The 11,563-nt window shown below is 32.2% G+C and overlaps 1 protein-coding gene across 1 annotated transcript in view; it reads left to right on the forward strand.

Annotated features, from left to right (window-relative positions):
- Positions 1 to 4,715, forward strand: part of LOC134269942 (multiple epidermal growth factor-like domains protein 10) — a 10,019-nt gene extending 5,304 nt beyond the window's left edge. The window contains exons 5-9 of the mRNA XM_062752115.1: positions 115 to 252; positions 1,253 to 1,402; positions 2,571 to 2,668; positions 3,930 to 4,039; positions 4,432 to 4,715. Of these exons, the coding sequence (XP_062608099.1) occupies positions 115 to 252; positions 1,253 to 1,402; positions 2,571 to 2,668; positions 3,930 to 4,039; positions 4,432 to 4,648 (713 nt within the window). The 3' untranslated portion in view covers positions 4,649 to 4,715. The remainder of the gene's footprint in view (positions 1 to 114; positions 253 to 1,252; positions 1,403 to 2,570; positions 2,669 to 3,929; positions 4,040 to 4,431) is intronic.
- The last annotated feature ends 6,848 nt before the right edge of the window (positions 4,716 to 11,563 follow it).

The following is an 11,563-nucleotide window of genomic DNA, read 5'->3' on the forward strand; positions in this document are numbered from 1 at the left end:
GATTGTAATTTTATGAATGTATATTTTTATGTTCGAGATGAAAAGTTTAATAAGTCTTGAGAATGTGATGAGAAATACACATTTCCATGTGTAAAGGTTAAATAAATCTTGCAGAATGTGATGGTTGGTTTTACGGTACAGACTGCACTATTTCTTGCGGATGGTGTTTGAATTTTGAACAATGCCACCATATAAATGGATCGTGTTTAAAAGGATGTGATATAGGGTTTCGAGGAGAGACTTGTACTCAAGGTAAAGTATCTATTTCAATGTCAGGAATTGCATTTTAAATGATATTATTTGATATATGTATAAATTTTTGACTACATGTATTATAATGATACAAGCTGAATTGTTATACCTTTAAAAAATTGTCCCTATACAAATCTACAAAAAAAGTCCAACGTTTTGAATGTTTTGCTGAGCGGGCATTAAAAAATCGATGTTGGACCGCTGAGCGAGATGTTGGACCGCTCGGTGAGATGTTGGACCGCTTACGTCACAGAATGGGCGGAGCTTAATCTCATTTTCATTCGTTGGTGTTAAACAGTGACAGACCTGATGTTACATTACGGAATATAGTATAAAAAAAACATTTATGTCAAAAAATATAAAATCAAATGAAAGGTAAAACAAAACATTTATTGACAGAGTTCTCGGGCAAAATGCGTTTTGTCGGACCCTCGAACGGTCTGCCTTCGGCCAATGCCGAGAGGTTGTTCTTGGGTCCGACAAAACGCATGTTGCCCTCGAACTCAGTCAATAAATGTATACTGTTGACTGATTTTTACTCCTCCGTGACATTTTATCCCATTTAATATAGGGAGATAACAAACAGTATTCAAGCTCAAAAGTTCAATAAACAATACAAAACAGGTACAGAAAAATCACAGACTCCCAACCTATTAGGTGTGGGATATGGTGCAATAGAGAACTGAGCATCCTTTGCCATTGTTAACATGGATTTCAGGCTTGAATGTAATTCGTTTTCATAATTTATTCCTCTGTGGAGTAATATTTTCTTGAAGGAGTCATGTTTTTCTCGTCTTCGAGCATTTCCTTATTCAATTTAATGAACGATTCTAATGACTATGCATGGATTTATAAATCCAGTGTATGCATTTTTTTTTATAATTTTAATGATCGATTTGCATAGACATCCAGTGATATTTGTTCTTCAAAAGGTTGCCCTTCATCGTATTTATAAGTTACCCTTTCTTTTTTTTTTTTTTTTTTTTTTTTTGCTTTCTAGAATGCCCCATTGGACACTTTGGCTACAATTGCCAGGAGTCGTGTAGCGTTAACTGTGGGGTCTCTGGTAGATGTAACAGAGTGACCGGACAGTGTCAAGGCGGATGCAAGGATGGTTGGGAAGGGTCAAGATGTGACAAAAGTAAAAACGGTACTGTTGTTTGTTTTTATAAGTTTTTAATTTGACTTACTTTATAAAAAGACCAAAAACGTTATGTTTTTTTTTTCTGTTTTGATATTAACGATTTAAAAAAAATGTAAATAATTATATTTTTTTTTACTATATATATATATATATAAATACACACAATTCAGAGATGGATCTTTGTGGAGCTAGCTTGTAGTAGGTCATTATCTGGCTGACATGTCAGGTCAAAGACTTTTTGCAGATAACTATTTCAATTGTAGCAAAAAATAATGCTAATAAATTTTCTTCTGCTGTTTATATTTGCAATGGAAGAACTATGTATAAGCTTCGATTGAATCAAAATCATATTCTTGTGGTCCTGTAAAATAATGATTTTCTATATAAAACTGCATTGTAGATTGTATATAGAAGTCTTTCCTCTGTTTTAGTATAGTCTAATTGATCTTAAAGGTTTAAGTTACATACAAATTGATCATAATAACAAATTTTAACAGCTTAAAAACCTTTGAAAAAATTCACCTCATATTGCATTAAATGATCTGAATACGAAGTTAAAATCGATTTTTTCAACTGATTACGGTAAACACAAACAACAAGACACATAAGCTGTACATAGCTATTAAACAAAATATAGCTATTACTCTGTGAAACTATAATTAATCATATGGCATTTACTCCAACTTTCCACATTTGAAATTGAAAAAAAAATATGTGTGCCATTTGTTATGCCCCCCTTCGAAGAAGGGAAGGCATAGTGCTTTGCTGTTGTCTGTTGGTCTGTCGGTCGGTCTGTCTGTGGGTCCACATAGTTCCCGTCCATTTTCTTCATAACCATTGCACATACTGAAAAGAAATTGGTAAACAGGTGTATATATAAATATATAGGTCAAGTTCGGTTTTGGGTACGGTCGCGCCATTTTTGTCAGAGTTATGCCCCTTGGACTTAGAAAAAATCCAATTATTTGCAGTTTCCGTGCATTTTCTTCGCAAAGGTTGTACAAACTGAAATGAGATTAAGTATGCAAATTTATCAGACGACTATATCTAGGACAAGTTCGATTTTGGGTACGGTTGTACCAATTTTGACAGAGTTATTCCCAATTGGACTTTAAAAAATTCAATTTGGGGGGAGCGGGCATATGTCTTTTACAAACATCTCTTGTTTATTTAGATTCTTCTTTTGGGGTTCATGAATACAGATGCAATGCAACATGCAGCGATGACTGTTTCAATAGAACATGTAATGTCACGACGGGAGAAAGTACATTGGTGAGTCTAATTAATTGAGAGTAATTTAATTATACTTGTAACAAATTAATTGATTGGATAAATGATTCATTTTATATCGTAAATTACCATCGTCACTACGAGTTACGTCATAAATGTCTTACTCCGCTTGATATTACTGTAAAACATATGCTCAATTCGAAGCCGTTTTGGAGGAAAAGTTGGCTTATTTTCTTCATTTAAATTAAATGATATGGTGTGAAGCTTATTGAAGCCCATGTTACACTTAGGCTATAAAATATTACTTGCGACAGTTTATGCTTTTTTATAAACTGCCTCGCGCATAGGCTTTAACTACCCCGAATTATGTTACTGCGAATAACATATAGGCTAAATTTAATTGTATTCCTTAAATAGACTGCTTTAAATTCATATGCAAAGGCTATCCCTTCTTAGCTAGTGTGTACAACAAAACTCAAGGATATATTACTAAAATCTAAATTTAAAAAATCAAACTCTGAAAGATTTTTTCTAGTTCTTTTGTTTCCTTTCTACATATATAAATAAAATGCAAAACGCTTTCTCGTAAAAATTCTAGAATAAATTTTCTCTAACATTGTAAAATAAAGGTATCCCCCACTTTATTTTGGATTAATTAATTTCATGGGTTGTAATTTTCACGTTTTTCTCTTCTCTGACATCGTCGAGGTTTCTTAAATTCGCGGAATTGGTATGTAAGAAAAGTTTCCTCCCTTATCTATACATATTGAAAACTTATTCACTGTTTCTTGAATTCACGGATTCATCAACACCGTGAATATAGCGAATACTAACACCGCTCGTTATTTTCCCCCTATACAGTATTATACCCCCGCTTGAAATGCGGGAGGGTATAAAGTAATCGTTATCTCCGTCCGTCTGTCTGTCTAGCTGTACTCTGTTACGCTTTGGGGTACCAATATCTTATCCACAACGCCTCTCATACCACTGAATGAAATTTGATGAAACTTTCACAGAATCGTTATTACATATTGCCATTGTGCACCTTTTATTTTACTTTTTGATCCGAGACATATTTTGGGTTTCACATAGCAAAACATGGACACTGCCATTATTTTTATGGGGGAGGCGAGAGGATTCATTTAGCGAGCTTAGTACCTCTAATCCTAGCCAATTTCAGATTAACATATATGATAATTTCTTTGAAAGTATAGAAAAGTGGTTTACATGTATTTTTGTAAATGATTTCATTATCTCAGAATTTGTTCAATGCTTTATGATTATGGATTATCACTCTTTACAGGTTGGTGTTTCAGGTGTACTGGAAACAAACACTTACTTTTTTATTGGAGGAGCGTTGGCAACTGTCGTTTTTATTGTGTTTATTGTCGCATTTATTATTGTGGTCAGAAGGTGAATATGTTAGAACTAGATATTTATCACGGCATATCTAAGTGTTAAAATCAGAACCGTCTTTGTATTGAGATTGTACATAGTAAGACTTGACTACTTAATTAATTATTAAAATGCTAATTCAAATATTAATGTGTAGCTGCCAACTTCACACCTTTTACAAGATCTCATGACTATCGTAATCGGGATATTTTTCAGTCATTGTAAAAACACTAGAATGTGATAATTGCTTATTACATTCAAATCTTAAACTTCCAAATGTTTGACACAGATAGTTGAAGATATGATTATATTTTGATTAAGTTAAAAAGGAAGCAACACTAATGACATCCCATTTATCTCTTTATACCACTTTTTTTTTATTTTTATTTTTTTATTTTTTTTTTTTGTAGGAGAAAGAAGAAACAACTGAAATGTCTAGGAAATACAACTATACAATTTCCCACGGAAAATGAAAAAAGAAACACGGCGGTCTATGAGAATATGGAGTTAAATAGGGGACATTTTGATATGTGTCAAATTACAGATGTCAGTGAGAAATATGAAAATACTGAATATCAGGAAATTGGTCAAATAAGAAAATCTTCACATTATGTTCAATTACATTGATGGTGAATCACAGATTTTTTTTTCATTCCTCCCACGTAAATAATTGTTCTACAACCACTTTTATGACATAAATAAAGTAAATCGAACATTTAAAAATGATTTTCTCTTCAATAACTGGATTTTTCTTCCGATGAGAGTAAGATAAAGATGACGATAAAAAACTATGGCTCTTAAAAATGTCAAGTATGGTTCTTGAAAGAACCCATAGGCAAATCAATGAACATAGCATTTATTAAGGGTCCAGGGCCCAGTGCTCAAAAGAAGCGAGTACATGTATCCCCTTTTGATAAGTTACACCTATCGTCATTCCTATGCATTGATCACACAGATCTATAAAATACGTTTGCCATACTTATTTAATGATTAACATGTTTTACATTTCGGAACAATATCCATTAAAACTGAAAATATCGTAAGACAATATATATTTAGAAAATCATGAATGTATTTACTGCGTTATTAAATCTTAATCCTCCTTATTCTTGCAGAATCTTCATCTCAACTGTTAAGGACCTTTATACTAAATCTCTTGTTCAGCAATATATCAAACAGTCTTTATCAATTTAAATCAACATTTCTAATATCTTTGTCCAAGATAAAATTACAAATAGTAAAATTATTCTATTTCTAAATAACTCTACTGGGTTATTGATAATAAAATGACTTCCGGGGCTAGATTCAGGGCTTTCAGCACGTGAACCTGCGGAAACAAGAACATGTAAATGTGGGGAAAAACTGTCAGATTTTTTGGTTCAATGGCAACGGTCAATCGATTGGCTTGCGTGATCATTTTATGCATAAAAGTCTAGGAACTTTATGCAAATTATCACGCAGGAAAATCGATTGATCACATCATGAAGCCAAATATCAAACAGTTAGACCTTGAATATAATTCTATAATATCTGCTATCTTAATAAATTATATTCTATTCCATTTTACCAATTTCACTTAAAAGTACAAAATCAGAATGTTTTTTAATTATTGCAAGAACATACACAGTAATCCCCCCCCAAAATATTAACAGCTACTTCATGAAATTTTATAAATAAATATATATTAACATAATATACAGATAATTAAAAGAAATGTGCAATTTAGAATGTCATATATATTGACTTATTAGTCAAAAGGTTTTAATTTGACATTTCACGTCATAAATATGTGTTTCTTTTTCTTTTGAATATTGGATTTTTATATTAGTTAAAATTTACTCTCTAAAAAATCCACGGTTTTTGCAAATAAAATTTTCAGTATTTGGCACATCACTATTCGCAGAATATTTGGAAGAAAATAAATTGCAGGAAAAAAGAATGGTATTCCATGCATTACGAACTTGAGTATTCCTGGCAATTTTTTATGCAAAGATTGATCTTGTAGAATTATGTCCATTTGCCTGTTGTCGGTGCAATCGAAGTAATTATTTTACAGGCAAAAAGAAATTGTGTTAAACTTATTCAAAAACTCACAATAAAAATCTCCTAGATTATATTTCGCATAATTGGTGTTGAAATGTATAATTATTGACATGTAGCAAATTGCCAATAATTTCTAATTATTACTCACATATATCTGCTCAGTTCTCATATTGATTTAACCTATGAAATAAAGTTGTATAATTATGCGCCCGGAGAGATAGATTCAAGGCGTATATCGCGTTTGTCCTATCTGTTTCTCTGTTTGTCTGTCTGTTGTCAACTTTAACCATCACCATAACTTTTGAACAATGATTGACTGAGACCTACATGTATATGCTGAAAATAGCTTGTTCGAACTTTCCCAATAAGTTTTGAATTATTAAAGATAGGGACTTCATATTTGGTATCTAAACTCCACTAATTAAGTTTTTTAGATGGCACCAAGGTAGATGACATTCTGGCCTATATGCTAAAAAAGTCTTTTTCAACTTTCGCCATAACTTTTGAATAATAGGAGATAGAGACTTTATACACTGTATTTTGTATGTAGACTCCACTAATTAGGTTCTTTCAAATTGCACCAAGGTCAATGACCTTGTGACATTGACTGTGACCTACATGATAAAATAGCTTTTTTTAACTTTGTTGCCACCGGGCGCATAATGTTTCACAAACACATCTTGTTTCTTATTTTTTTTTATGAATTGCAGGTCCTGTAAAATGGGCATTAATTTAGGCATCAAATGATTCTTAAAGAAAAAAGATCTGTCAGGATATCGTCCACAGGATGTGGTGTTTTTGCTGTAGGTTTCAAATCAGAATGGATTTCTGGATTTCAAATCGTGTGACGTGTACATTGTACACCATGATGAAAAACACATTTTCTGAAAAACAAAAAAAGTAGTTGAGGTCAAAGTTCTTCTTATATAAAAGGTCTTAACAAATATCTTTTTAAAGAAACTACATGCATTACATGTACAGGGTGTTTCACAATATATGTCACACATCTAAAGACAGATAGATAAATGACAACTAAAGCTACATATACATTTTATATATCATTTTAATCAGCATTAATTAAAAAAAAAATGGGGGGGGGTCAATAGTACCCAACATTCTCCACTTCAGTTACTATGGCAACAAATCCTAAAATGTTATTTTCCAAGTGTTTCCAACATTACATCGTAAATAACTTATGAGACTAATGCTTGGAAATTTCTGACCACTGTTTTGTAAGTTTCACAGGATACTTGAGAATTTTCTTGTTTTATATATATGACTTTTTAGAACCCTCAAAATACATATCTTTTTTTTAATCAAAGTTGCATATAAATAAATGTGTCGTTTCAGAACTACCGGCATGCGCTAATTAGTGCCCAGTTCTTTCGCTCTTCCTTTCATCAGTCTTGCAAACTTGAACGAGCCCTGAAAGTCAACTGACTTTATATGCTGAAATCTTGCATACAGACAAACAACTCAAATTTAAGATTTCTGAATACACTTGATGCACTAACCGGCATTGCTACAATCCATTATCAAAATCTCAGATCTAACTTTCATGAGGTTTTCTCAATGATTGATTTCACTTTAATATTGTTCTCATCTCTTCTTTTTTTTTTGGGGGGGGGGGGGGGCAGGATTTAGCTGTCTTTTATCTTAACATTAAAATTTAGTTCAAACTCTCTTATTATTCTTAATATATGAAAACTAGACAAGAATTTGTGGTCTGAATATTTTTCATCATCACACCCTGTACAATATTCAGGATATCGTTCTTATAATTAAAGTTTACGACCAACTTTTGCTGCAAGTTGTTCTCCATTTTGAGAAAAGCTGACATTATGAGGTCACTGATTATATCATCAGTTACTTCATGGTATATTATAATTTCCTCAATACTATGCAATATTATAATTTTAGATCTATTTGCTTTCCTATAGTGTTTTGGTATTTTTGTTATCATGCTCAATAGTCAGATTATGCCCATTTAGATGTGTGACATATGTTGTGAAACACCCTGTATCAAATGGGATCTTATGATGACAAATGCTCAAATCATTTTTTAAAGATACATGCTTGTAGTAAAACAAAGGTAATCAGAGATTACAGAGCTCACTTCAATGAAAGTTGTCTTAAATAAGGCAGAGTCCCTTATTAAACTAAAAATCTAGTGGTGTACACCCAAAGAAGCAACATTTCTTCAATTTTGAAATGATAGGGCGCACAGTTACCTGGGAATATACTTATCCAAAAGCGTTATTTATAAGAATCTCGTCCAGAAATTGTATTTCAAATCCTGCATCTGAAGCAGGTTTAGTTCACATTGGCCTTACAAATTTTAAGAAATAGGCATGCACCCAAAAGTTTAACCTGTTCACTCATCCAGAAAATTAATGCAGGTCAAATCTAGCATCTGAAACAAACTTTGTAGTTAACATTCTAAGATGTGTCATCCATGCAAGTTTGGTCAACAAAGGGTTCATGGTAACTTGGAAAATGGACCTGCGCCAAAAAAATAGCCTGTTCACTCAACCGAAAAATGTAGGTAACATTAAGCATCTGACGCACGCCTAGCATAACACATCCTTAGATGTATCATCCATGCAAGTTTGGTCAACATATGGCTTATAGTTACTTGAAAATGGGATCTTTAACCTGTTTACTCAACTTGAAAATGTAGGTCAGATTCAGCATCTGAAGCAAGCTTGGTAGTATCTTCCTTAGATGTATCATTCAATGAAGTTTGGTCAACATAGAGATTATAATTATTAGGAAATAAGACCTGCACCAAAAACATTAACCTGTTCACCCAACGAGGAAATGTAGGTCAGATTCAGCATCTGAAGCAAGCTTGGTAGTATCTTCCTTAGATGTAACATCCAGTGAAGTTTGGTCAACATAGGGATTATAGTTACTTGGAAATGAGACCTGTCCAAAGAATTAACCTGCACCAAAGTCTTTACTGCTCTAAAAGCATTCCTTTTACTGAAATTGTAGCATCTGAAACCTTGGCTGGTACAATGAAACATGCTAGAAGCATCTTTCATGCAAATATGACTCATGTCGGGCATAGAAGTACTTAAAAGGAAAATAACCTGCACCAAAAACTTTAACCTGGGACACCAACACAGACGGTATTACATACTTCCCCTAACTTCGCTGAGGCGAGCTAAAAACGTTGTATTTGAGGTTGTGCCACCTGGAGATACCATTGCAAACAAAAAAACATTTAAAATATTTGATTAAAAGGTATGTTCTTATATATGTTATGATGTTATGAACAGAATCTACATTATATTAAGAACTCTTAATAAATACCTCTTTTAATCCTTCTTGAATCATCGGAAGTTAGTGTATTCTGTGATCATTTTGAACACATCCAAGCCAGTATAAAAAAATTACGAATTTTACTCTGTCCACTGCTTTTAGTATGTCAAAAGCCTCAGTATAATGAATTTCTCCTTTAGTTTCAAGTGGCTGTTTGAATCGTATACTTCTAAGATGCTCTCTTAGCATTTTTAGGTACACAAAAATTCACTGCACAGTCAATAAATAGAAATTCATATTTATTATGTAATGTCTATGAATCATATATCACTGTGAAATAAATATATTTAGAAGTTCTTTTGGGGATTTATAAAATGTTCCTTGATGACTTCCTTAATATCAGAGTTCTTTATTACCAGGATGAACTGTACTATACAAACTCAGCTATGTTAAGGACCGATATGGAAAAATTGACATTTGCACCGTTTTAATATGTATTACTTCTTATTTTCAAAATGTAACAACGCGACTGAATACTTGTAGAAAATGTAATATAGCTATCAATAATGGATAGGACTGGGCTTACTAGTTATATCGCACGTATCAGCTGTTTTTCACGTGACTTGTATAAAAATAGAATTGTTGACCTAAATGTAGGAAATGGGGACAGTGCAAGGGCATACGCTTGGTTATCAAGAAAAAAATTGATACACATTAAAAGATGTTAATTTTCTCTATCCAAAAAGTGCTGGGAGATAGTCAGTGATGTTTGCGAAGTACTGAAAATTTTGCCGAAAATGATTATAAAAGCTACAAATTTCAACTTTCCTTAAATTCTGTTATAAATAACAATGTTACGCAGACCAGGACAAGCTCCCAACACTTTTCACAGTATACACTATATAAGCAATATATATTCCAAATTTCAGCTCAAACAGGATAGCCTATGTCCTTGCACTTTTGATGCAAATCACGAATATGCTCTTCGTTTAGCAATATTCTCTACATTCCTTGTCCCTGTGCAGCCCCATTGCTACTAGATAAATTGATATTGTATACACAGTGTATTTAATAAATTATTTTTTTTTTTTTGTTTTTAGTTTTAATGATTAAGTTTAAAAATTACAATGGTATCATATTTATTTAACAACTCTTGTAATTATAAAAACAGTGAATTTAGTCCTGTGGATCACCTGTGCTGCGTCATGTCCAGGCTGATGACGTCATATTGGACGAAAGATTTTCTTCTATTACTCGACTGTATTGCTATCAAGTATTGCAATTTTACAAGATTTTATTAATAATTGAAAAATAAATAAATTCAAGTTGGGTTTTTTTTCGCATGATCATGTCGTTAATTAGAATACCCCTAAATGTAATACGTTTACAGAAAGTTTTTCGTTTTTTTTTTCCAAACATGAAATGTCCTTTTTATTTTTTGGTACACACTCGTAACGCACCACAATGAACTGATTGGTCACTTAGAAAATGTCGCCGGTGCCTCGATTTGCATATGAAATTATTCTTAATTCAGAAAATCTAAATTTGTAGATCTGTTAATAATGGTAAAGGCCAGCTTAATTTTACAATTTGATTTTTTTTTTCAAACATATCATATGCATGAGCTCAGTTAGGAACAATTTTCTCCTTTCACATTTAGGTAGATTTCAATAAAATACAGTTACCAAAAGGGAAAATTTTACCTACTTGCGCTTGTATATTCTAAGGGCTTCAAAGAGTGGGGCGGGGCCAAACTTCAATGGGGATTTGGATGTACACATGATACCTCTACCAAAATGCAAATCTTTTAAATTACACGTCTATTTTTGTTAAAAATAATATTCCATTAGGGTACAGAGTCATATAAATTGTTAATTGCATACAAAAATCAGGACAAATATTGAGCATTTAATCTTTTGTCAATTTACTAGGGGCCGCAAGTCACCTGATCCTTTACATTAAAACTACCTTTAAACATCTAAGTCAGTTCTTATAAGAAAAACGACTGCAGATGATTTTAATGATTTAAAAAGGAGGAATCTTATTCATTTCTTTTTTACATCACTTCCGTATTTTATAAAAAATTTATAAAAGTACAGAGTCAAATTTAGATTTAAACTATACATTATTCAAACTGAAAGAAGAAAACAATTTATTTTATAACAAAGCAATGATGACTAAATTAACATTTATTTTGACGATGGTTTTGTTCAGTATCTTAGAAAGTAGAAT

Source organism: Saccostrea cucullata, unplaced genomic scaffold, assembly GCF_032062105.1.
Source record: "Saccostrea cucullata isolate Sc308-1 unplaced genomic scaffold, CSIRO_AGI_Scuc_v1 ctg9202, whole genome shotgun sequence".
Classification (NCBI taxonomy): Eukaryota; Metazoa; Mollusca; class Bivalvia; order Ostreida; family Ostreidae; genus Saccostrea; species Saccostrea cuccullata.